Here is a 27,267-nt window from a genome sequence, read left to right as displayed (position 1 = left end):
GTGGCTGCACAACTATAAATAGTTTGATAACGCAACAGGCGGATTGAAGCTCAGAAACAGCGCCGGTTCAGTCTCAGTGATGAGTTGTGTCCGCAGAAGTGGGTCAGTGAGTCTGGGAGCTGCTCGCCCATTTTTTTCTCAGGCATTTCGTATTCATGCGGTGGTAATATTAATTTTTTTTTTTTTTTAGTGTGTATGTGTGTGTATGAGGAGTTAGCGCGGGAATAACAAGAATGGAAACAAGCTCGGTGTGTTTCTTTTTTCTTCTTCTTGCAGCATCATTGTTCGCATGCAAAAAATGCAAAGCTGCTTTGACGTGGTTCACTTTTTCAAGCCCTTGTTGAGGTAAGCGGTTTAATATTCATGGATGTTCGGAGCCCCCTCGGTATTGTGACAACGTTTAGATGAGTATATACGACCCCCCCACACCCCCACCTCCCCTCCTCCTCCTCCTCTTCTTCTTTCTTCTCTATAGCCACAGTCCCTCCTGTGTTTTTTCCTCTTCTTGCCCATTTTTGCGGGGCTTGATGGACTGGGGGGCTAAATGGGCAGTTTTCCTTCTCTTCCAGCAGAGAGGACATCTTTATTCCATCCCGGGCTCACAGGTTTCCTATTCAGCTCCCCTCCAAGTAATGTCAGGGCCCTGAAAAGTGCTGCAAATCAATCTTTCATGGTGTTTTGAGGGCAATTTGACATCCATGCACTCACTCTTTTCACTCCAACAACTACAAGAGGGATTGTCCGAAGGAGAAGAAGGAGAAGAAGGAGAATAAGAAGAAGAAGGGAGAAGAAGGAGAAGGAGAAGAAAACCCGGCCAAGTTGTGCGCTCTCTTTCTCCTGGACGAATATGGACTATGGCAGTGTAATGGGGGGGAAAAAGAAGATATGGCAACTAAATACAATAGAGTTTTTTTGTGTGTGCAACACAGATAGTGAAAAGGCAAGGTGAGTGACAGGGCACGAAAAAAGATTACTGTGAAACAGCTGCTTTTTATGAGCGGGCCCCTCCTACATTTGTCTCCTTTTTCCCAGATGAAATTTCTCCGCTCTTTTCAATGGGGATTCTTTCTCATCTAGATTGATTTACATTTATAGCATTCATCGCACAAATCCGAGGTAAATGGCTAAAAAAAAAAAAAAAGAGGGGTGAGAAGGAGGAGGGAGGGAAGAGGGGGAGGGAGGGAAGGGGGGGCACGGAGGGGTGGGGCCGCTTCTTTATTAAAGAGGAATTAAATGAATTGAATTGGGGTAACGCATGGATTTGATTTGCTTATTTATGCATTAACCTATGGCTTTATGTGGAGCTGGTAAAGCCGCGGGCAATGTCAAGCAATAGCACCATCATCCTGCTTTAGCTGTTCCATTGTAAAACTATTAAAGCCACCATTCTGTCCATTTAAAGCTTATCAATTTAATGGGGATGATTGACAATTATTGCGCAAAAGAATGAGGTAATTGTTTTTCATTTCAAAGGGCAGAGCTGGGAAAGCTATCAAAGAGGCGCGTCTGTTGGTGCGGATAAATGGGAGAGTTTTACGCACATCAGCAGAGGGAACAACAGGCTGCAGAATATGTTTAAATAATAGACGAGGACGTTTCGACTTTAATGATCAAATAACTGCAAGTAAAATAGGGATTTAAAGGGGTTTAGATTTTTGAGGGGATCGTTTTCTTTTTTGGGGATTTTTGCTGCGTAAAAGTAAAAAATTTTGTCTGCGAAAGTGTTTTTTTGTTTGTTTTTTTGTGTGTGATTCCTGCTTAAAAGAAAATACAATTTGCATTGAAATTGCTTAAATATTCCCAGTCAAAGAAGCACACACAGACACACGCGCGCACGCCCATACACACACACAGACACAGAGACACACACTTTTCCAAGCAGCTGGGAGCGGAGGGCGCGGGGTCTCTCGGGATGCTCCGCAGGGTCATTAAAAACAGATTAAGGTAGCTGCCACAGTGCGGAGGAGACTGGAGATCGGCTTATCTGTCGCAAAGGTGAGAGGGCTGCAGCCCCCCACCCCCCATCCCACCTCAACACACCCACCCAGACACCCCCACCTAAAAGAGCCCCCCCTCCCCAACCCAAAACCAACCCCACCCCACCCCACCTCAGCCCTCTCCTCTCTTGTTGGACAGGACACGGGGGGAGACGGGACACCTGCTTGATTTGGATGAGGTGGAGGTGTGTGTGTTTTTTGTGTATATTTGTGTGTGTACTTAATTTACACAGTAAGGAAACCGTTTTAAAATTATTTTTGCTTACACTAGTGTGTTATGACTTAATTGATTTAAAAAAAAAATCTGTATTAGTTGTGGGAAGTAACATTTTACTCAAGTAGGCTACTGTTCTTTATTTCAAATTTGTAATATATTTTCCACTTTATACTTGACTTTACTACGTTTTGAGGTTATTATTGAACTTTTCACCTCACTACATTTACATGAAATAAAAAAAAGTTTTATCAAATAATAAAATGTGATGTATGTTATGGGTTAAACTTCCCTGCAGAATAACAAGTAGTAAATGAAGCTCCCACATCAATGTATTTGTTATAATTTAATATCATTACATTTACAATGATGAAATGGATCATCCTGCAAAATGACAGGAATTTTGGTGCTTGCGTAAAAGTAGGTTAAATATAGTTTAAAAATAATTTTCAATTCAGTATTTTTCTGTTTCTATTATTGTGTGCATGTACCATCAAATGGAACAATAAAAGTCAATCTGAAAATCATCCATTGCTACAAAAGAGTAATACTACATGGATGAGCCTCAGTTTGTGAAAGTACTTGGCACACTGTAAAAATAAACAAATAAATAAAAATCTGCATTACAATTAAATGTCCGATAGGCCTATAAAAATGTCTTCAGTTAAAGTAACCAACACAACTTATAGTCAAAAGTGTCATAGGTGTAAAAACATGTTTTCATATTCATCATTGTTGTCTCAAGTAGGCCTACATACAGCCATTCATGTTGTAGCAGTCTGTTCCTATGGATTTGATCCATCTATAACAATGCATCATATAGTTTTTGAATTAAATTTCCATCAGATCAGTAACCAGTAACAACTGCTGACACATCCAGCATGTATGGTGCATTTCCCTCAGGTATTCAACAAAGTCAAAATGCAAATACAAAGTACTTGACTGCACTGAAAAGCACAATAAGTACACACCTGAGAGTTAAGACTGGAGGTTATAGCCATGAAAAATAAGAAAATATGAACCCCCAACATTTTAAACTGTATGTTTGTTTCCTTGAAAATGGTCATTTGATGATTTTTGCATCATACATTGCGTTATTGACTTTTTTGTCACCCTCCCCTGAACATTCAATAATCACTGAGAGCAGCACTGTCTCAAACTTTGAAGCCCACTCCTCTCTCTCCTCCTCCGACTGCCAGGATCTAAATCCTGCAGCATCAAACATCCCCTGCAGGAGGAGAAGATGCCCATGAATGTTATTAATAGTAATCAGACATCTCTCTCCACCTCCGTCTGCGAACCATCCTGAAACAACTACATTATGAGACGACGTCTTACCACCGGGGTCACAAGTGTCCACCGGGGACGGCTCGTTTAAAAAAAAAAAAGGAAGAGGATCAAAATCAAGGGCTGGATTTGGAAACAGCTGCACAGCATCAATGTGGGGAGCAGTGTGAGGCCATGCAGGGTCCACTGTGGCAGGAGCCCCCCTGCTGAGCGCAAAGATGTGCAGCGACAAAAGCTGGAAGGAGTCTGGAGGGGGTGGAGAGGAACATCTCACTGGACAGGAGTCTGAGAGATGAGATGCTGCCACAGTTCACAGAGGAGGAGAGGGAGGAGAGACATGGACTGATACAGGGAGGAACGACAAACGGAAATGAAGGAGCATGCATTTTAACACACACACGTGGATGTTGATGGCAAACTGATCAAATCAAATTTCAATGCTGGTGCTCATGATGTTAGGAGTGTAAAAAAAAAAACAATTGAAAATTTTCATTCTTTCGCTTGAACGCCCCCGACTGTTCATGCTGATGTCGCAACTCAATCTACCAACTTAAACTTTTCCCCAGAAGAAGCTCTGAGCAAAAACTTCTCTCCCAAATTCAGAAACACACAACTATGAGCACATGCAGTGAGCGATCTCTAAAGAGACACAGACACAATTTTCTATTTGCCGTCAGCCTGGCAGCTGTGCGGTGATGGGATGCAGCAGCTTACATCAGTTAAAACTACATTTCATTAGCCGTGACGCGTTGCTGTGGAGACGTGCTACAGCTAACGTTAAGTAAACGATACTATAACAACCACAAGAGAGGCTTGCGGAAAATTTATTTGAATTCGAGAACTGGCAATAGACTATAGAAAATATATATTTTCTGCTTTATAAAACATGAAAACATACAGTTTGCCTATATAGATATCATCTATGTATCATTTGTTAGTACACACAACAGAGCTCTCAGAAAGTTTTCAACATGAAAGCCAGAAGATTTAACACTTAGTATCAGAATACAACAGAAAACATTCAAATGCCTTGAGTATTTATCCAACAGAAAATCAGCTTAACAGTACACAATAAAGGTAGTCTCGATGTTTTTAATACATGGTTAACTGTACACATAAAGGAAAAAAAAACAAACACCATAATTAGACATTTTGAAATTATATCCCTTTTCATTAAGAAATTACGTTAATACCAGAATCATTTTTCCATAGTGATGCATCATTTATATTAGATCACACAAAGAAATAAAAAATTAATTAAAAAGTTATTAGCATTGGACTGAGTCCAACGCCCCACTGAGTCCACAGCGAGGGCTCAGTGGGGCGTTAGTGAACTGGGAGGTACCAAATAAGAGTTTTTTTTTGTTTTGATCATAATACTTAAACATAAAAATACTACATTAATTATTACACAGGTAGAAGTACAGGGGCTTAGCAGTCTTGAATAGTTCAGGTACACAACATACACAAAAAAAAATTCTACCACTTCGTATTTTTTCTTCATAATAAGATGCAACATCAAATTTCAAATCACACATTCACAATCTTTGAACATTTTCAGTATGAAAACAGAACAGAAAAAGAGGGACAATTTTCCTGCAAAACTAATCACAGGAAAACAAATTTATATAAGTATATATATATATGAAACATATATATTTTAAATTAACAGTCAAATATATGAGCATATATACATAGTTTTACAAGGTAGCAAAGGCAAAAAAGCTATTTGCAACATCCCCCTAAGTCCTATCAGATCAATGTAATAAATTATCCATGACATTTCCATTTGAAAAAGAGAAAAAAAAACACCTTAAAACTACAAGTTAAAAGTCTGTCAAAATATAAGAGAACCCATCTTTGTTTCAAAAGTGAAATAAGATATTGCACCTTTTTTTTTTTAAACCAGAGTACAATAAAATGACAATGAAAAACAGCATACAATGCACAACAGGAATTAAATTAGAACTATTGCCACTGGCTGACATTAATCCTTTTTTTGAAACCTTGTAACAAAAATACATTTGCTGTAACAAAACATCACAGTTTCATTTCACTCAATTATGTAAAAGGAAAACATTTTTAACACACTTTTTAAACATCTTATGACATACGACAAAAACGGTATTCAAGACTGCTAAGCACATAATCATGGTTTCATTTCAACATAACTAGAAAAAATAGATCATATTGCCTTTTGAAATGTTACAACTCTTGGGTTCATTTTGGCGGTACAATCAAAGACAGGAAAATATAGAAAAACGAAACAGCTCTCTCAAGTCCAAAAAGGGATCCCAGATACTGTCTATCCAAAATAACAGTGTACATAAGCATTTAGTAACAAATAAATGTTCCTGATTTTAGAAATATTACTTTATCATATAAGTCATTCTACAGCTAGTGTTTCTCACTAAGAAAAAAAGTCTTCAAGGCGTTGCAAATCTTGAACCCCCCTCTGTTAAAAAAGGGTCGTTTCCATCCTCTCAGTGATTCAAGTCTTTAACCTGGGCGTCGTCTCTAATGATCCTGGAGAATAAAATCAGTTTTTTGATCATTGCTCACAATATTGAACCACACTGCAACGACTCCTGTGGTGACGTACACTGATAATTAATTGGAGGTTAAATGAAAAGTGTTGTACTCAAGTTTTTTTTTTGTTGTTGTTGTTGTCATAGACAGCCATTGTTTTTCAATAGATATCCAAAATGTACACTCAGTGAAATGATTCGTAGTCATAAAGAGCAGAGAGGTGTGTCGGTGTGACCTGACATTGTATTAATGTGCAGACAGTTGCCTCTCACAGGCTGCAAAAATAACTGTTTTTTTTGTTGAATGCTTATCTTTCAGTACACAACCCACATACGTTCAGTTTACCACCAGTTAAGACAACGGAAAACCAACAGTTGTTAATTTTTTCTTCAAAATTGTCATTTCATGATTATCAAAATTGTTTCAGATTAATTTTCTGTGTGTGAAGTTATTCATTGACTTCTTTTTTTAGGAAACGATTGAGCCCTAAAATGATCTATCTATATATATTTATGCTCACTTATTACTTTATTAGGTTCACCTAGCTAAAATTAATACCCTGCGCTAAATCCTGCCTTCTTTAAGGCTACAATGAGTTCTTTTTATTAAAATTCTTCTACAGAGAGTTGGATTTTGTCGTCTGAACGTTGACTAATAACCAGCACCACAAACTACGCCCCTATGACAGTAGAGTTTTAATCTACACCTCTTTAAAAAACCCTTTCAGGAGGATTTATTGCAGGGCGGGTGGATTAACACGCTTGTTTGTGTTTGTTTATCCCTCAGCATCTGTACTGTGAAGCTGTGGGAGGCGTGTGGGGGCGGTGCTGGGAGTCAGCGCTCACCTGAAGGCCCGGGGCTTGTGTCTGCTGTGCGCCCTGGTTGAAGTAGGCCACCGGCTGCCTGTAGAAGTCAACCCAGGCGCTGTAGTCAGGATTAGAGGTCTGCTGAGATCCAGGACCGGCTGTCTGGCCTGAACAGGAGGAAGAGAGAAAATGCCAGTGAGAAAAAACTACAGGAGCACGAGTCTGACTGAGAATGTGACGTGATTTGTCGCTTTGCCTCTATCTAGTGTCCATGAAATAAAAACAAGCACTCACCCCAAGCTTTGTTGTATTCAGGAGCAGTGCTCTGGGCTTGGTTTTGCTGACCTGTGAAGGAGCATAAGAAGAACGTTTGATTATATCCAACAGTGCAGTGTCTAATCAAAAAGACACAAAGTTTAAGTTGAAGTCCACATAAACAAAGGAGAATTCATCTGAAACTAAACAGGAGAGCAAAAAAAAAACACGCAGTTGCGCCTTGAGCTGCTAACAAAGACATTCTTTTCTCTCCGAGTGACACTTGCCTAGCTTTTTATAATACTGCTCCCAGTCCATCTGGCCCGTCTGGGATCCATTGTGACCTGAAACCAGACACAGATAACACCAGAGTTGACTGAGAGTGAGCTTAGCTTTTTCCCCCCCTTTTCACCTTCTGCTCCTGTCTGCAATTATGTTTCCTAATGATTTCCATCGACGGCAAAATATTTTTAAGACGAGCTCAGCCGTGAGGAACGCAACGTGCCTCATCCCAGCCTGCACAGGAAAACTCCTGAGCTGCTCTCTGACAGATATTTCTGGATAATGAAACAACTTAAGAGATAAAAAACTGTTTATGTACCGTCTGTTCCTTCATTGAGTCAGACATCGACTAAACTACTCAGCTGCAGAAAGATCAGATGCCTTGATTTGTTGTGTTTTTGCACAACAAATCCTAGTTTACTTGTTATTGAACTGACTTACTGTGGTCCTGTTGGCCTTGAGGCTGCCATATTTGAAAGGTTGTACCCCATCCTCCAGTCATGAACGTCTGCTGCCCACTTGAGGCAAAAAATAAACAGATAATTCAAAGTGAGAAAGAGACAATTTCACAACCAATTTCCCACTGAAGAGACTTGTCACACCGTCGGCTCACGTTTGACCAGTAAAAACACAAACGACTCTATCAAAAAAACAAAAAAAAGGGGGGAGGAAAGTGATGCTTACTGTTGAGGAGGAGTGGTTGGTCCTTGGTTGTAGGGATTCATACCGAAGCTGCTGTTGCTCCCCATTCCTGGGCCCTGGAGCAGAGGAGAAGGGGAAGAGGAGGCGAGTTTAGAGAGACCACACTTTGTGTTTAAAAAGCGAGCCAACAGGCAAGGTCAAAGGGCAGGGCCGGCCGCTGATGCACTCCATTAAGTCCATTTGATGGATTCTTCATGTTTAACCTCTGGTGACATCCTGCCGGCCACCAGGACCACAGCGGCCCGGCTCACCCCAGCAGCTCCCCGCATTGACATGTGTGCTCATGAATATCAGGCCAGACAATAGTGTTTTTTAAAGTAGGGAGGGGGGAGGGGGGGGGGGGGGTGTACCAAGGGAAAGGGGGCTGGAGCCAGACCACCTACCCCAATTCTCTCATCGATCAGCTGGCGGGCCTTTTCCAACTGCTGAGGGGTGCCTCGGATGGAGAAGATGCGCACGTTGGGGTCGGTGTTGGGCGGCGGGTTCCTCTGCAGCTCCACGTGGGCACGAGACTGCTCTTTGATGTTCTTGATGGTTTCTCCACCTAGAAGAGAAAAGCAGCGAGTCATGAAGATGCCGACATGACATCTAATTGCAATTAAATACGTGAAGCGGCTGTAAGCGACATTTCCTCATATCAATACATCAAATGACCACGTAAGAACAATGTGAAAACTGTTTCTCGTATACTAGAGCAAGTTTCAGCTCGTTGTTTAGGCACAACTTCAATGTTTTGGTTCATACTCAGTTCATGCTCAGCTACAGCAGACGACTGTTAGAAGCACAAAAGCTCTAATAACAGTAAATGATTCAATGTAGGAGCTCGTAACTTTTATGTTTGGTGTCGTCTCTGCTGTTTTGTGTGTATTTGTATGTATTAAATATGTACTTTCTGTATGTGTTTTAGTTTTTTATGTATCAAGTATGTGTCGCTTATACGTAGTTGGTTTGTATTGTCACTTATAAGAAGAAGAATAGCTGCTGCTTTGCAAAAGCTAACGGGGATCGAATAAACCAAATCAAACCAAATAAACCAGTGTACATCGCTCGCTCAGCGCCAAACAGCAGTTAACAAGGAGCTGGTGAACGTAGCGCAGCACTTAGCAGCTGAAGAGTCTGATATTTTCCTCAGGACTTGATGGAGACCGACACCAGCTTCAAGAGGCTGAATATAGAGCTCAACTTTGTGCAGTGTTCACATCTGAAACCCCTTTGTGATGTATGACGTGTGTGTGTTCTGGGGCTAGGGCAGGGGGCAACATATCATACAAAATACTTACTACATGAACGCACCATAAAGGTGTGTTCATGTAGTATCAGATTTATCATATTCAGAACTTTCTCTCACTATGACTGGTCTGACGTATCAGACCAGATGTGGATATGGCACCATACTGCCAGAGCAGAGGGGATTTTAACCCTCACATGTCTCAGTCTGTATACAACTGTATGGATGACATGAATCAGTCTTTCTCATCGCTAGTAGATTCTGTCCTATATGACGTGAAGGCAGCGTTAAGAGCGGCCGTCTCTACACCAGCTCACTTGACTAAACCGATGTGATACTTCTACCTTATGAAGACCCTGGCATGTGTCCCACCACTTATCTACCATTCTGTGGTAACATCCATGCAAATCGGTAAACAAAAGGAGACATCTCCTGCACGCCACCCCCTCCTCTGCATCAGATGCCAGCTTCCCGACGTGTGGGGAGAGCAATTACACCAGCAGGGAGAAATGAAACAGAGCTGGCAGGAGAAAAGGGCCAAAATTGAAGCGTATCCTCCTTCTGGGATATCATTTGTCTCTTTTACCCTTTTCATTCTTGACTCTGTGTTGTCCTCCGTGATGAGAGGAGGGAGTGAACGGGGGGCATACATACAGCCGCACCCCCCCACCCCCAACACCCCCACCTTCCTCCACAATGCCCATCTAAAAAACGAAAAAGGCTGAGGGTGCTTCCCGGGGGGACACCGGGGCTGTCCCAACATCAATTACACATTTGTTCACTTGTGGCTGACACTCGGATGACCCTGGCTGACCTCCGAATGAAAACGCTCATCAAAAACCTCTCCTCCTCCCGTAGCCTATTCCTTGCTGCCAACAGACTGCACATGGGCCATTAACCCATTGTCAACCAAATGAAACTTCTGCCTTAATGAAGCCATTATGAGCTCTTCTAGTCAGACAGCAGAGAGCAATGAAGACCCTGACTATTCATTTCATGGACTGGGCTGTAGTGAGGACAGATAATACGGGCCTTATTAATGAGACTGGTTTAGTGAGCTGGAGAAAAGGAGGGGATACAAAAGTGCAACTGGTGACGGCATTCAGAGCGAAGCCAGGGGACTGGTTAGCTGCTGCTGGTGCTGCTGCTGGTGGCGGTGGCGGAGAAAAAACTGCTGAGGCCTCAAGGGAAAAAATAACACCAGCAGAATGTGTGACATGGAAATTACCAAATGCAACAGCAGCGTTTACATGAAACTCGGTCTGGGTGGTTTGAGTGGAACATGTGTGATATTAGGTATTTAGTATCCTTTTGCGTTACTGTATGGAAAATGTTTGCAGAGTCAACTCTCTCCATCAGGCTGCTCCTCTAGAAGAAGCTTTTTCATTTTGTGAATAATGAAAATGAATCAGTTCAATTTCTAAAGATTTCTTTAAATAAAAACTGCCAAAAGTGGCCGCCTGCATCTTTTCAAATTGCCTTTTTTTCTTTTTTAATTCAAACTGAGAAAAATGAATTTTTGCCTGATAAAATGAGTCATTCTCAGAAAACACCACAGGCTCTGGGAAGTTGTGTTTAATCGGCAGACAAATAATGAAAATGACAGTAACTGATAGAGTTCTCTTGTGTATTTGTTCTTCCCTTTGACATGTAAACATGAAGCTGACAGTAAAGTTCAAAACTGAACACTTACAGAGTTACAATAGAAACACGTGTTGAAATATCTGGCATGAAAATCTGAACAAAAATCATGAAATATTCAAACTGCTCAGTCCTCATCCTGACCTCCTCTTCATTCACTAATATTGGTAGTTTTAAATATTTGGAAAAATAATCTAAATCAAATCCATTTTACGATCATAATATCGTGACATTATTCAACTTAGAACTGATAAAAAGACATCAACTTATGTCTTTAGCAAGTTTACGTTTAACATTGAAGTCCACTTCTCATTTATGTCAGTGGTGACAAAACATCTGCCATTTGTGGAGGAATATTGAACTACAGTGGAGATTTCATCCAAACAACTTTAAATTTTAATATTGAGAAAACTGAGGAAGACATATAAAACTCTGGAAAACTCTTGAGTTTAGATTATTTTTAGATTAAATCCCAGTTGAGGGGTCTTGTTAGGGGCCGTTGCAGAGAGTCTGAGCCGGTGATAAAGTCTGAGCAGGTTGGTGGGTGGTGTGATTCATCACACGCAGTGTGTGTAGGAGGTCAAAACAGAGGGGCAATGGGCTACATATGGCATCGTAAAGATATTAATCACCGCACCCTTTAAGGGACGGCTGACAGCACCCAGACCCACCGCCATCTCCACCATATTGGCCCACTTCATATGCTAATGTTCAGAGAGGGGGACGCTACGCCCAGGTTTATTTGTTTCCCTCGGCCCACTACATGCACAAAAGCCACTTGACATTTCTATTGCCATGTTTTTATCTTAGGTAAAGAGGCCCCCCCCCTGACCCCACCCACAACTGCACACACACACATACCGAGGCGACATGCATGCACACACACACACTCTCTCTCACACACACACAGCTCCTTCCAATGCAATGGTCAATGACTTTTAAATAGCTGGCAATAGAGTGGGCATGAATAGCCAATAAGCTAATTCCTCCTATTCATTCCCTCGCTGCACTCTATTGGGCTGAAAGACCCTCATTAGATGCCAGGCAGCCTTCCACATGATTGAGGGCTGTTATTATGCACCTTTAACAATTAATGTCACATTACACGCATTATCCCCGTCATTAAGCCCTTAGTGAAGCCAATGAATGCCACTTGTGCTGTATACATGAGCCCTGGAGGGGAGAATAGGAGGGTGGTCACTCGGCCCCCCCCTCATTTCATCAGTTTCACGCAGTGCCAGAACACCAAACGGCGTTCAGTTATTAAAAAGGAAAATGGTAATCTGGTGAATTTGATATTCTCTTATTGAGACCTTCTGCACTGGTGAGTTGCGCTTTTTTTTTATGACGGCAAAAAAGTGTGAGAGAAGAGAAGAACAGGAGTAAGACACAGATTGAGCAAAGTAAACTCATTATCTACTTTTAAATACAAGCCACAGATGAAGAGAGTTTACAGAGGAGCTAACAATATCAACAGGTACTTGAAAAGCAACTTAATAAGTAACACAATCCTTACCTTTGCCAATCACCAGGCCACACTTGTCAGCAGGTACTGCGTATGTCACCTCCTGCAGTCCACTGGGTCCTCCCATGTTACTCTCACCTCGCCCTCGACGTCCCATTACTCCCCCGAATCCATCTCGCTCCTGGAGCGAGGGGGTTAGAGGGAAAAATAGAGTCAATAATAAAGAAAAGATGAATTAACTCAAGCTTGAAAAAACAAAAGTACAGCAACATTTGATCCTTAAAGTCTAACTAATGTTTTTTTGTCAAAGAACTCAACATTTTTTTTCGTTTGTTTTTTTAGAGAATAGGCAGTTATCGTTACCTTGTTAACAGTTTCGGTTAACAAGGAAATAATAACTTCCTGTTTAAAAAACAAACCAAAAAAAAAACTACGTTAAAAAAAGTAGACATAATAAGCTCTCACAACATAAAAACCTCAACATGTTTTAATGCATTATAACCAGTGTCAAACTTTTACAGTATGGATTTTGATCAAGATAATGAACATCAGAAAAACTTAAGACTTAAATATATTCTGTTTATAATCTGATAAACCTGCTTTGTGTAAAAAGAAGCGTTCAGTGTTTTTAATCACAGATTTTGACCACACACCTGAGCTGTTTGGACCAGTTCATTGATGAGGTGGACTGCATGGTGGCAGTGGTCGGGCTGGCCCATCACCTGAGCAACTCGGTCAGGGCTGACTCCATCATCTGCACAAGAGCAAGAGGGAAAAAAACGGTCTCAATCTGCTCTGGGATTGTGTTCATATTTGCTGTTTTTCAATGCTACAGGCGACCAAAAGTATGCACATATTTATTCTAATCTAAACATTGCGCAGGTTTGAATTTCACAGCTGAAGTGAGTAGTGTCTACTTAGGGGAAAACCGCTGACTGTGGATGATCAAACTGGGCTAAACATCACTGTCTATGAATTCTGATGATTGTAGATCTCAGTTGCTCTGCATTTCCTACCAGCTGTCAGACACTGCACCTCCCACCAGGAAAAACCAGGTCAGGGTTTCCTACTGCAGCGAAGCTCTAGTGTTGTCCTTCAGCTGTAACAGCTTGCCAAATGACTAACTGTTAATTTATGTGAGAAAGGGGGCACCTGCTGTGGATACCCTCAGTGTAGATTCTGATTCGTATTTGATTTTGTCCATGGATATTTCCACCACTGGATGGATTTATTAAATTATATTCCCTGCAGAAACTGTTTGGATATTTTCATCCGCTCTGGATATGACAGACAGTTATTCACATAATTAATGAAAATGGATTCGCAACAAGGAAACTTTTATTTCACCCTCTATCCTTTATTACCGATCCCCATGTAGTCTGCATGTTTGCATTCACTCACTCACTGTACAAGAGGCTACAAGTCTGTGGTACCAAAAGGAGAAGACCACTGAGATTTAGGGCGTATTCACACCAGGAAAGTCCGATAGTTCACTTGTTTTGATCCAGACCCTTTTTTTTTTTTTTACCTGGTTTGGTTTGTATTCACATTGCATTTTTTGACAAACGGACCAACATTGTAAACAAAATCACATGTGTCCCGTAGTTGCTCAATCATAGGATAAAAATGATTGGCGGAAGCGGGATCTTTTATATATATTAAAAAAAGGGAGGTCATGGTGCATGGTGAGGTCAAGTGTTTCTGGCTGCCCTTTTACTTAGCATTTCCAGGCGCAAATGTGGCATGAATGACATGTATGAATATGTAATTTGCGCAACCACCTGATTTTACAACGTTGGGGACAAAGACACGCTACGGCGACGTAGGAGAGCATTAATCAATGTCTTCTACATGATGCCAGGAGAGAACGGATCAGGTAGATTACAAAGTTGTTGCTCAACCATGTGATTTGTGTGATGTGCGGGTGTCGTGCAGAGGGCATATGCTCCAAACCCCCCCCCCCCCCAGTCCATTTCAAGTGAACTAAACGAGCCTGGTATGAGTACGCCCTTACTTTTACTCAGCTTGACTATGAACAATTTCAACCGGCAGCCCCAACCCATGACATTACACTTTTCGCTGGGCCCACATTGAATCTCCATACGAGTCAATGTACAGTTATATTCTTGAAAGGCACGTGTTTCACCATCACTACCCCACTATCTCCTTACCCTGTTTGAACTGGATCCTGACCCCAGCATCGTTCTGAATCTTCTTGATCATCTCTCCGTTCCTGCCGATGATGATGCCGACAGCAAATCTGGGCACAACCACCTGGATGTCAAGGATAGAAAATAAAAAGGGATCAGATAAGAAAAACATTCCTCTTTCTGGATAAACAGATGAATAAATGTCCAGTATTTGAAAGACTGAGTGGTGGGCTCTTACATCCAGACTGCTTCCCCCCATTTTGGATCCAAAGTCTGGTCTGCCAGCCCTGAAGTCTCCTTGGTCCTTGTCCCGGATCAGCTTCACCACAAGTTCACGGGCTTGCTACAGAGCAGATTAAAGGACACCAAAATGTTAATAAATAGCATTTTTGTACAAAAGTCCAGGCTCTCAATAAACACAAAGATGTTTTCAAATGTTTGAGCTGAAGACTGAAGGCATAAAATGTGTAAAATTGAGTGTAAACTGGAAAGATAGCGACACACACTGAGTTCCTCTGAGACCGACCTGCACTTTGTGGGGATCCCCAGTGATTCTCAGGGGCTTGTCTGCTCCAGTGGGCATGGGGTCATCCTGAATCATTATCATCTGCACTCCTGTTCTCTCCTGCAGGGGTACAATCAGTCAGAAACAGAAACAAGAGTTACCTGGGGCCCAAAAGACCACTCACTGTAAAGACTGGAAATGCTGTCAGGTCTCTAAGAGCAGGTATTATTTTGATGGACACTGGTCAGTCAATCCACATGGAGCATAATATCAAATAAAAGTCTTGTACAACAAAAAAAACTGAAATGCAATTTGTGCAGTTTAAGACCATACTGTATATAATAATAAAAAAATCTACACTATAACACATCTTTGCAAAGGAAAATGTATTTTCTACCCATTCATTTTGCAAAAAAATAAAATAAAAATAGACTTCACAATCATCAATATGACTTCATACGTGAATAAGTGCATAAAATGTCTATGTGTGTATCTACAAAGAATTGATTTAAGGCGACAGATTCTCAGGGTGTCTGCTGTTGTTAAGAAACTCCATTAAAGGAAACAGTTTCCAGCCATAGGTGTGGAGTGCTAGTCGGTATTTACAGCACAGGTTGATGTATATGTGGGATCGACGTATTTATAGAACAGGTTGGTGTATATGTGGGGTCGACTAAAAATAAACCACAGTACCCATGTTCGTTGCAGGGAAGATCATGTCACCCAGGGCGCTGCTGCTGTGTGGGTTTTTAATAGCTGTGATAATAACAATAGAGCTCCAAGGTACAGAGGACCATCAGGCTTTAACTACACACGCCTGGGTGTTACCAAAGTACTTATACTTAATGTGTGTACTTAGTGTGACTAGTGTGGACCAATCAATTACGAAACAAAATATGAGTTGGTCCAGAAAACTTAGCAGTGGACAGTAAATCCAACTGAAGGTACCAACAGGGACCATGGTTACAAGTTGTCTTCCTTGCTCTCTCAGTGTTTCCTGTTTTTAGCTCTTAAGTCAACCATCTGATGTAGAAACTAACTAAACTAACCCTAACTAAGAAGTGTCCACGGTGCTGTAAACTTTATTCCTGGTCCCACTTTGACTTTATGTTCTCAAATACATTCAAACTGTTTGTTTCATGTCTAATGTTTGTGATTGATCAAGTAAGTTATCCAGTAAAATTCACTTTTACATCCTTGCAGTTAGGGCTGACCCAAAAAAATTGAAGCTTTGAAGCTTCGTTCGTTGCCATGGCAATCGACCATGAAGTCCGTGATCGATTGTTTTTTTTTCCTTTTTGACACCGGTTCTCATCGGCAATCGTTACATTAAAATGACTTGCAACATGATTAATATAACCATATTTAGTTCAGGTATAGCATATAGCTATACGACAGGACAAACTTGTTTTTTTTTCATATTCCTGCAGCAAATTAGTGACTGCAGTGCCGAGGATTGACACTCTGGATTGTAGCTTTTACCTTCTCCCCCCCCATACATTTATGTTGTTTTTCTTTTTTCCCCTTATATATTCTATTTTTAGTATTATATTCATAACATATGAACATAGTTTGTGTGGATGTATATAGTGTGTATTTTTATTATCTTTGTGTTATCTTATCTCTCTTTCATGTCCTTATATTATATGTATATCTGCGCTACTGGATACTTGGAATTAGACTTAGAGATACTTTATTGATCCCAAGGGAAATCCAAGTCTAATATGTGGTTAAAGTAAGAGGGTTGAACTGGACCTGATTAAACCTATTTGTCACTTGTTCACAGAGTCTCCACAATGACTGAACAGTTAATCTAACTCTGAGCGCAAAATGTTCAGTGTGGCCGACTATCACACCTGCAGCTGTTTGATGGTTTCTCCTCCTTTGCCGATGACCAGGCCGACTTTGTTGGCAGGGATGAGGATCTGTTGGATGGAGCTGTTGCCGTCCATGTCGTTGTGGAAGCCTGGACCATAACGACACTGCTCCACGATCTCACTCAGCAGCCTCTTGGCCTGTCTGTCGGGGGTGGAGCAAAGCACATTTGTCACCACAGCTACAGATTCTGCACAAAAACCTGTTCTGCGTCACATTTCTCTTTGTCGAACATTGAAAGAAGAGTCCAGGTGATTAAGAGGAGATGTGAAAAGAGATGCGAGTTCGCGCCCTCTCCGTCACAACAATAGGGCACACTTTCTGTGCAGTTTCAGTAAATCTGTCAAAGTTGAGAACTGAAAGACAAGTCTGACTGCCACTGTTAATGCTTGACACAGACCGGTCCGAGACAATCGTCTTCACACCAGAGCGACTACATAAATCTTGAGGCATCACAGCTGTGTTTTACATGTGGTGTAGAGAAGAGCTTCCTTACATGATTTACCTTTGCATTAGATTCAGAACTTTCTTGTATTTAGAGGCTTTTTAGCCACAAAAGATTTGTATAAAATAGCATTATGTGGAAATGTACACACAAGTTATGAAGAATTGCCTTAGTTGGACTATATGGATGCCCTGCAAACACTAGTTTCAGATCTGATGCAACATATGTCATTACTATTGATTATTTACAGGGAGGGAATTTGTTGTGTTTGTAGATTAAAAATTAAATACGTTTAAAAAGTCGAGACTTACTCGATGTTCTCTGGGCTGCCAGTGAGTGTGCAGGGTCTGTCCAACATGCCTCCACTCTCTGTGACAAAATAAGAAAAATTAGAGAAACTGCAAAATCTCACATACAAAGGAATGAGTAGTCAACTACAATTTTATTCACAGTCCAAAAATTACAAATTAGCCCCCCCAAAAAAGGACTCCACAATCTGTACAACACATGACACTGTTATTACACCCCACGTTTGTATACGGAAAAACTTCTCAAAGAGAAACCTCAAATAAGAGCAACAGAGGCGATGTCTCTCTTCCAGGAACCGTGACATGTGATATACATGTTATGTGTACTGAATATACCAAAATAGAAACATATTGCAAACATATGAAGAATGTGGCTCTTGAGGAGCGCCAAGCTTCGTCCAGTCGTTTAATATACAAACTACTTTCACTCAGTCACTAAACTTTACATTTGTATTTAACTTAGTTGTTGCTCATTTTAACACCCAATACTTTCACATATGGTTTAAGAAATACCATATACATTAGTTTGAAAAAAAAAGACAAATTTAGCGAGTTTAAGTTGAAGGAATCCTACAGTGTATTCGATTATACACTCCTGTGTGTTCAAGTCTCATATACCAATATACAGACATTTGTTCTTCTCTTAAACACCATATCTTTAACTTCTGAATAAAATTGTCAGGATGAAATGACGAATTGGACTTTTTCACAGGCTCCAGCCAAAAGGCCACAAGTTTTGATTTCCAATAAATTCACAAAACATTGTTTCCACACAACACTGAGTGCAGACTGACGGGCAAAATGGAAATTTACAATAAATCTACAACGTATTCCAGAATGTTAAAAGTGAGGGGGTCTGAATATTTTCTGAAGGAGCGAAGCTTCACCGTGTAACTGTGTTTATCTTTTATGGCTGTTGGCTTTGATAAGGTGTTTATTCAGAACTTACCTGAAGCAATTTGGATCTTACATCCTGATTCCAGTTGAATTCTTGAGATCTGTTCTCCTCCTTTTCCAATGACTGAGAGGAGGGGGAGAGTAAAGACCAGTGTTTAGCCTTTTTTGAATTTAGACCGAGGCCCAGAGCAGTGACCCAAAAACTGAGTAGAACGTCAATACTGGTGATTACATGTCAAACATTAGCACTGGCTATAAATGAACTCAAAGGCTACTTACTGAAGCCCACCATCTTATCAGGCACTTTGAAGTCTTCTGTTGCGAAAGCCCTGTGAGAGATTAGGACATGATTAATAACGGGGACACAATATAGTAATAAAATCAACACTCTTTAATCAGCTCAACATTTGATCAGTTTTTAACGTTATTATATATAAAACTTGGATATTAATTCATAAAATTGTGCATTTGCCTGCTTAACTTTCCATGCATTGTAAAGTATTTTATTTTTTTAAGCCCAACAGTGATGATCATAAGTATAAAACTAGACGTGCTAAATGTTTACACCTTCCTGTGTTTCGTACCAGGCTCTGTCAGTTCTCTATTAGATATGAACACTCACATTCAAATTGCATCTCCGTCCACCTCACTTAAGAATTTCAAACATAGACTTCGGTCCTATCTGATGAACAATCCTCCTCAAACTGATCATACTCGACTATAATTGACCCTCCTCTTTCTACTGTTAAGGACTTTGCTTTGGAACATGTGTATACAGTTGCACACTCCCATGCTCACTCGAACATACGTAAACGCACACTTATGCTGTCACTCACAAGTTTATTTGTGTTCTATGTGATTTTTTTGTTGTCTTGCTGATTGATTGTTATGCTTTTTTATGTCTGCTTGTTCTGTTTACTGCTGTAGACTTTTTCACTTTTGTTCCTCATGCTTACTGAGGTGAGATTCCTTCTATAAGCCTTTCCAGGTTTTATTAAATCTCACCTGCACAATCTACTTATTGTATTTTAGTTATTTTTGCTTGCTTGTTTATATTATTGTGCAAAAAACAAAAACACCCATCTAACACTAGACTTTGTAGCAACTAATGTTTTAAAAAAAAAAAAAGGCTGCAAACTATGATTTATTTCATCATCTGTCAATCTATAGATTCATTTCTAAATCATCTGGTCTGTAATATGTCAGATATTTACTACAAAATGTTCACATCTGAGAGACTGGAACCAGCTATGTTTTAGCGTCTTTATTCTTCAAGGAAATGTATCAAATAATCATCAAAATGGTTACAGGTTTGTTTTCTATCTATGAATGAATTATCGTTTGAAAAGACATTCATCTGGAAACTACTTTTTTTCCCAGCACAGAATAAAATGAGTATCTCTGAGTTTGGGACGTGTCTTTGACAGTAAGACGCAGCAACGTATGATTGGTGATAAGGGAAAATTAAGAATGTGATTAAAAAGGCAATTTGACTTGAAGCAGACTGCAGAAGTGCATTGAAATAAATGGAGTGAGTTTTCCTCTACTCACCTTTGATGTACCATTGGACCGAGGTGGTTCCCCACTGAGAGAGAGGAGAAGAAAGCAAACCAATTACCAGGAGGGAAAAAGAGTGAAAAGAGTGAAATCATGGCTAAAAATAATATTTTAAATATCTGCTGAAGTGATGGCCAACTAAGCAGCAAAAGGAGAATGAACGATCGGTGCTGGGGGGTTGGAGGGGGGGGCGGGAGCAGATGGATATGGTCCTGCCAATCCACCGTGTTCGTGTCTGACCCCCACAGCGGGGGGCTTTCACCGGCATGGAAATCAGGCCTGCGAGTGTATGAGTGAGTGTTTCAATCAGAGCCGCTCAGAAAGAGAGAAAAGCGGCAGCTGGGTCAGTGGCTGCTGCTGCTGAATTGAATTTTGACAGGTAGCACCGAGCAAGGGTCCTGCAGGGTCACTGGAGGATGTGCCGCCACGGACGTGAACACCTGAGTTGATATCTAGCAGGTTCAATCAATTTTATGGTCGTTTGCACTGATTTCACTTCTTCTGGAAATGCACTGGGGTTAACGCTCGAGGACGGAACAGCTATGAATACAAAAAAGGGAGGTGGACTGAATTCATACAAGGACAAGGCTGCGAGATAAAGTGTGTGAGCGGCTGTGAGTGAATTTGTGTTCTTGTATATTTGATAATTAGATGCTGAGAACTACCTGCAGTGCTACACAGACACCTTTTCTGTAATTTCCACTACACTGTGGGACAACCTTGACTGAGAAAAACCCGAGGACAAGCTGTTGCAAACAATAACAGCAGCAGCACGTCAAACAAACCTGATCCAGAATTTTATACGATTTATCTATCCATGCATTCAGGGCTGAAACATCATACAAACAGTTATGACAAGATAAGAGGAGGACGCAATAAATGACTAGTGTTCCCACTTCATGGATATGAAATGGATCAAATCTTTGTTTTTGTGTGCAAGACACAATGAGATTGGATGACATTTTCTCACTACACCACACTGTCAGATACTCCAAACAGTAATGAAAATAAAAAACTACTGCTCACTTCACAGATGACCGTTTTCCCTACATATCACCACCTGTGGTGCACTGCAGCCTTTTTCACAAAATCATAAATTAAATTTCTTATCCATTCATAAAACTGCTTAAGTGGCACAAACTGGAGAAACTGATCTGTTATCACAAGTGTTGATGAAGAGAAGTGACGAGGATTAAAGGTCTCACAGGATCATTTTCTAGTTTTTTACTTCAATAAGTCAAAGGTAAGTTCTGTTCAAACCGAGTCAATGTTACAAGAATAATAAAAACACACTGGGTCTCTGCAGAACCTCAAACTGGTACTGGGTCGGTGTGTTGTTAGGGCAAACTTACTTACTGTAATATTACATGCAGATTTAAGTTTGACTTAATAAATGAAAAGGTAACTCGAGTTTTGTTGGGTTTTCCAACAAACGTGTGTCCCTTGAGGTCTAGAGAACAGGATTTACAGGACAGGCTCCGTCGCACCACAAGTTAAGGCAAAGATAATGGTTTCCAAAGATGCATTGCAACAGAAATTGTGAAACACCCTATACATAACATAAAATAACTTGTAAGTTTTAGGGTAAACATTTAACGGTGGTGGTGCAAAATCGCTGAAGATACACAAACAGTTTAAACATGCACAAGACGACTATAATTCATCGAAAGGATACTGTTTTGTAAAGGTGTTTGCATACATGCTATCGCAGGATCAGTGTTTTCTGTGTGTGTCTGTGTGTGTGTAAGAAAGGCTTACCTCCATTGTCTAGTGAACGTTTTTGGCCTCCAAAGCCATAGAGGGAGGGGTCTATGACTGGAGAGGAATTGTTCATGTTGGGCATCTGGTCTCCTCCCATCTTGGCTGCCATCTGGGTGTGCAATGGAATAAAAGGTTGAGAGAGAGAAAAAAAAAAAAGCGGATAAGTGACGATATTCTTTGATACATTTCCTTTCCAAGACATCATCAAGGACAAGCCTTCAAGATAAGTGTGACATGTTCCCTTTTCCCCTCCTGCTTTCATCAGGCATCAAGTTTGTTGTGAGGCCTGCTGTGTGGAGTGTTATCTGTTTGACAGCGGCTGAAAACTGCACTTTGTACAATATTAGAGGAGCTGGAAAGCCGCCCGCTACACTTCTTGTTGAGACTACCGACACCGGTGTTTTCCTTCAAACATCTGTCATGTGCCAGCACTCACCGACTAAACTGGCTTTTTCATGCCTTGGCTGACAAATGACACAAACCTTTGCGACGCACGGCGCTATCTTCAACTGACTGGATTTTCCAGTAGACGAGTTGCCTGAAAGTTACGATAGCTGTCTACACACAATGACACAAAAAATACATTTCCAGGTCCTCACTTCAAGCCTCGAGTGCAGGCTGTTTGTACGAGCGGTAGGAAGCTACTACGATAATGATTTTATTCACACTAGTGCCACGGGGGGTTACGTTTTACGAGCCGTAGTTTGTGCTAGTTCCATATTCGACTGCTGTTTCTGTAAATTTGGATAAAAACTGAGTAATTCTCACAAGCTAACACCAACATTGTTATGTTTTCGGATAATTATGACCAACATGTTTTCCACAAACAACTGTATAAGAGCTTAGCTACAATAAAAACATTCTTAAATAGTCAGACAAATCTGCAAATATTTGATGAAATAAAAACATACATTTGATGCCACTACTTTCACTTACCAAATGTATGAGGCTTAACGCCCCCCTCACTAGTCGTGTCATGTGAGAAGACAGTGCTATTAAAAGTTCATCATATGCTTCACTTTTACACCCACATCAAAATCAGTGACTGACTCGAGGAATGATCTCTACATTTCTGCGCTGCACCACACATACATTACTTTATGTTCCTCTGGCGGAAAGTGTACAACTGCTTACACAGGGCACTTATTTGCATTACAGCTTAGCTAAAAATCAATCTATGTCTATTTTCAATATCATCCACTTGCCGACCTAAAGCAGATGCTTGTCTTCTGCGGTGATGGACACTTAAATCTTCAGTTTCGCTGCACGAGAGCGCCAACAGCGTTTTCCACTCCCCCGTTAATCTGCCACCTCTCCTTCCATACAAAAGTATAGCATTTCAGAAAATTACACTAAATTGACATCTGCGCCTGACTGGAATTTCTTCTTCCTTTTTTTTCCACAATATAAAAATATATTGACGGCAATTAGAGTCTTCCATCACCTTCAGGGATGATTATCTACTTCAGAGCGCGCCGGTGGAAGCGAGAGGGGTGCGATGGAAATAAGGAGGCAGGAGAGGAAGCAGGTGTGGGGTGGCTGTTTCACATGACATTACTGTAGCTACAACGTGTGTGTCATGCAACATGGAAAGCATTGCAGTCGAAGTCAACACGGAGGAAATGGCTACACTTTGTGAAAGACTTTCACAAAGTTTTTCTTCGCTAGAACTGAACTCAAATCTGAGAGGTGCCTGCCTGTTTTATCAACTGCAGATTCGGTTTAGTTAAGTTTAGTATCCTACATTAGTGCAGGAAATAGTTTATGTTTTATTTATTGCAAATCAACGAATGGATACATTGATCAAAATCTGGCTTGAACAGTGAGGTAAATATGGAGGAGTTTACTACAAACACAGTTGGTCACTTCAGATGTCTGATGGTGGTTTTTGTGGTTTTGGACGTCCACCGAGGCCTCGTGGGAAAACACCGCTGTGACTCACTTTTTGAAGGCAATCTTTACTAAAGTGAATATGTTAAATGGTTTTCATGGTAGTAACTCAGTCAAGCTTCAGACTTAAAAGTCTTAAAATATGAACTTAAATGTCTGGTTTGTCAAAAAGTAAGAAATTAAATCACATGATGTTGTCACATGGGAACTTAAGTATTCAGTTCACATTCGGGAACTGAGACACCTTGTCCATTGGCCACTGTGGAATGACTGTTTCATCAGTAATCGACACTATTCATGACTCTGACCTCGACTCAATGAGGTTTTTATGTTTTGACAAGACATGGTGTGATTATGTTTCACTGGGTTAACAAGGGATTCATGTTAATGGTTATATTTAGGGTCAAAATGGGTACATTTGGTGACAGTGAGACTCTGGCATTTTGCAAACAGAAGGCGAGCGGAGCGAGGACGGATCTGATAATTAGCCAATGGGAGGCCAAATCTAGAGGTCAACATCTGCTGAGTTAATGGACCTTCACACCCACTGGTCTGATAATTGTTTAATTTAAAAATACAAAAACAAAACTGTAATTATGATGCATCTGTAGGTTCAGGATTTAAATGTCAGAAAGAGACCGGTATTGCTGCATTAGTGAAACACCTTAGGCCTCAACTCCTCTCTCTCACCACTTTCCTCGTTCTCATACACCACTTTGTCATTTTGCGTGTTATTATAAGACATCAGAGTGACTTCTCTTTTCTGTAGAGAACAGTAGCAACAGATCCAGATCTGTTGTCACCGTTGTCGAGCGGATCACATGAAATGAAATGTCCCCTCAGCTGGAGGCCGTTTGTTTCGGCCAATCTGAGATTGTGTGAACGTGGTGTGTTCACAGGATCTCAAAAGATAAGAAAGTAGATGGCGCGGTGGTGGTGGTGGGGGTGGGGCGGTGACATGCAGCAGTCATGCCATGTGTGTCTCTGAATGTGTTCAGAATTAGAAAATTGAACTCGACACACATACATAGGTCTATAATCTTTCCAAAATGTTAATAATAATAATGATAATTCAACTTTTAAACTAATCTGCCAGGATGTGTATGCACATCTCAGGTCAATCTAGATTAGAAATTTTGAGATAAAGATACACACTGTGTGTATATAATCTACACTAGCGGGGAAGCTAAACTAGCAGCTGTAAGACTAAAGTCCAATTTGCACACTAATAAGTGCGGACAGACAGCTCTACTTCAATGACAAGCCTGTCTACAGTGGTCATACTGAGTGATATTGAACTATCTATCTGTTAAAATGAGGTGGCCACAGTGACCATGCTGGTTTTGTTTTCTCATGTATTTTTCTCCAGGTATTTTCCAGGCAGCAAATGGAAAAATCCTAGTGTGGCGTGGAGAGCAGGAGTGGAAGAGGGAGGCTTATTTGAACAGATGACGTTACATTACATGGCCTATCTGTTAGGACACACACACACTCACACACACATGCTAGCAGGCTAACAAGCAGCTACACTTCTTTTTAGCCTGCTCGGTTGTGTTATTGTGGTTTCCAACATCTGCTTCAGACAAGCTTTCACATGAGGTTGAAGAAGGGAAATGAAGGAGAGGAGGTTGTTGGTGTGGTGGGGGGTTTAAACGTCAGTGCAGCATGTGGTTACTGACCGAGCTTCCCCTAGTTTGTGTCTCTAAAACTGAGGCTAAAAAAACAACCCCAGTTTAATAATAATAAAAAAAAGGTTACTTGAAAAAGCAGCAGCGTGTCACGTCAGGTTTTGTGTTTAAAATACTCAATTTAGTCAACGTCGTGTAGGTTTAAGAAGATCCGGGGTCTCCAACTGAAACTTGTTAGTCGAGTTAGCAGCGGCAGTAGCACGCTAAGCTAACTGCTTCAACTTCTTGACTTGACAACAGGTTGCTGTGTTGTTGTGTGTCGACTTAACTTACTTTAAGTTGCACAAAACTTCGACATTACACGTGGCCCCCGTGTCTTCCGGTAAAATGTGACTTGTGTGGTCGTTTTTTTTTAACCAGGTTTTGACTCTGTTAATATCAACGCGTCTCCTCGCTTCACACACTGAACTCTAATCTGTCCGCTCGCAGCTACTTAACGTTAGCCTGCTGCTGCTGCTGCTAGCTCGGCTCGGCTCGGCTCGGCTCGCTGGCTTTGGCTGCATGAGGAGTGTTTGTAGTAGTAGTAGGGGGGTCCGGGGTGCCCCGACCAAAAGGAAAAGTCCTGCCCTGTGCCTCCGAAACCGACGCCGACCCCGCGGTTCCGAAAGCACCGCACCCGCCGTCGTGTTTCACCGGATAGCCGTTTTTTTTTTTTTTTTTTTTTTTACCTGTCGGACCCGGCGTATCGTGTCTGCGAAGTCATCTTTCGTTCCGGGCTGAGCCACCGAGGCCTGTCCCTGAACCAGCTCCGCCATCATCATCATCCGCCTCGGCAGCTGAGAGCCACACTAAAAAAAAAAAAAAGAAAAAAGAAAAAAAAAACAGCACACGTGCTAAAGCCAAAGCTCCCGCGAGCCGCGTGATCTCGCGAGGAGGTGATGGCAGTCAGACCACATACATAACAGCCACACAGCTATGTATGTGCATACAAGGATGAAGTATGTCCGCCTATAGATCACATTTCACCTGCATTTCACACACAAAACACTTTATTTTAATACGGTGTTTTAAAAAAAGAAAAGAAATGAAAAACAAGAACATATGTAAGTGTTTAAATGCACACAAAATAACAGAAAGCTTTAAAAGTAGCCTACATTAAAATGAGGCAAAAAAAAAAACATAACAGTTTTAATATGAATTTAAAAGTGATCACATTTCAAAGGAGATATCAAAAATAATTCTGCTTCTCCATGTTTAGTTCGCACTATGGAAAAAAAACACATTTATCACAGCTTTTTCTTACAAATACTATTTTTGTTATCATGTCTGATTGAAATCCATGTGATAGATATAGCAATTCTATAGCCTAACTAATGTAGCAATGCATACAATAATACAGTCTTACTGTAGGTCAACAGTCCGGCCATGAATAATACGGACAAAACAGGTAGGTTTTGAGCAGTTTAGAGAAGTTTTGTACTGTCTCAGTGTCTTCAGACTCTTCATACGATTGCAGACTGACTCCAAGGTAATGATATCACATGATCTGCTGCAGGACTCGTAGTTCATTGTTTGTGACTCTGTATGTTTGGGCTCCTTGCAGAATGAATTATTGTGACTGGACACACACATTTATCACTGTTCTGAGTGATGGTTAAGAACATAAACATCAAAACACCTCTTGCCATGATGAAATATAATTCAGTTGCAGGCTAAATTATTCTCCCTCTAAACCTGTTTGAACAAACATTTCATCCATCATTAAAGTTTCATAAGATGTGTATAATATATGAGCTGTAAGTGAGTACATTGAAATATATCAAGACCTAGAGTCACTTGTATGTG

At 40.8% G+C, this 27,267-nt stretch overlaps 1 protein-coding gene across 2 annotated transcripts; it reads right to left on the bottom strand.

Moving 5' to 3' along the window:
• Window positions 1-4,574: 4,574 nt before the first annotated feature.
• On the bottom strand, window positions 4,575-26,272 carry fubp3 (far upstream element (FUSE) binding protein 3). 2 transcript variants are annotated; one of them, XM_085793350.1, is made up of 19 exons: window positions 26,151-26,272; window positions 21,902-22,013; window positions 20,138-20,171; window positions 18,866-18,915; window positions 18,639-18,710; window positions 17,693-17,750; window positions 16,918-17,080; window positions 15,083-15,181; window positions 14,795-14,899; window positions 14,578-14,680; window positions 13,060-13,160; window positions 12,458-12,587; window positions 8,456-8,616; window positions 8,055-8,128; window positions 7,812-7,888; window positions 7,376-7,432; window positions 7,128-7,178; window positions 6,873-7,000; window positions 4,575-6,024 (listed from the first exon to the last, which is right to left on the bottom strand). In XM_085793350.1, exons 1-19 carry the CDS (start codon window positions 26,244-26,246, stop codon window positions 6,016-6,018), a joined length of 1,680 nt encoding a protein of 559 aa, XP_085649476.1. In that variant the 5' UTR covers window positions 26,247-26,272; the 3' UTR covers window positions 4,575-6,015. The 2 variants fall into 2 exon arrangements, with proteins under 2 accessions (XP_085649476.1, XP_085649477.1); XM_085793351.1 differs by lacking the exon at window positions 7,376-7,432.
• Window positions 26,273-27,267: the final 995 nt, after the last annotated feature.

The sequence above is a fragment of the Trachurus japonicus genome, chromosome 12 (genome assembly GCF_045865225.1).
Source record: "Trachurus japonicus isolate A0001 chromosome 12, Traja_1.0".
Lineage (NCBI taxonomy): Eukaryota > Metazoa > Chordata > Actinopteri > Carangiformes > Carangidae > Trachurus > Trachurus japonicus.
This window is presented reverse-complemented; position numbering and strand designations above follow the sequence as displayed.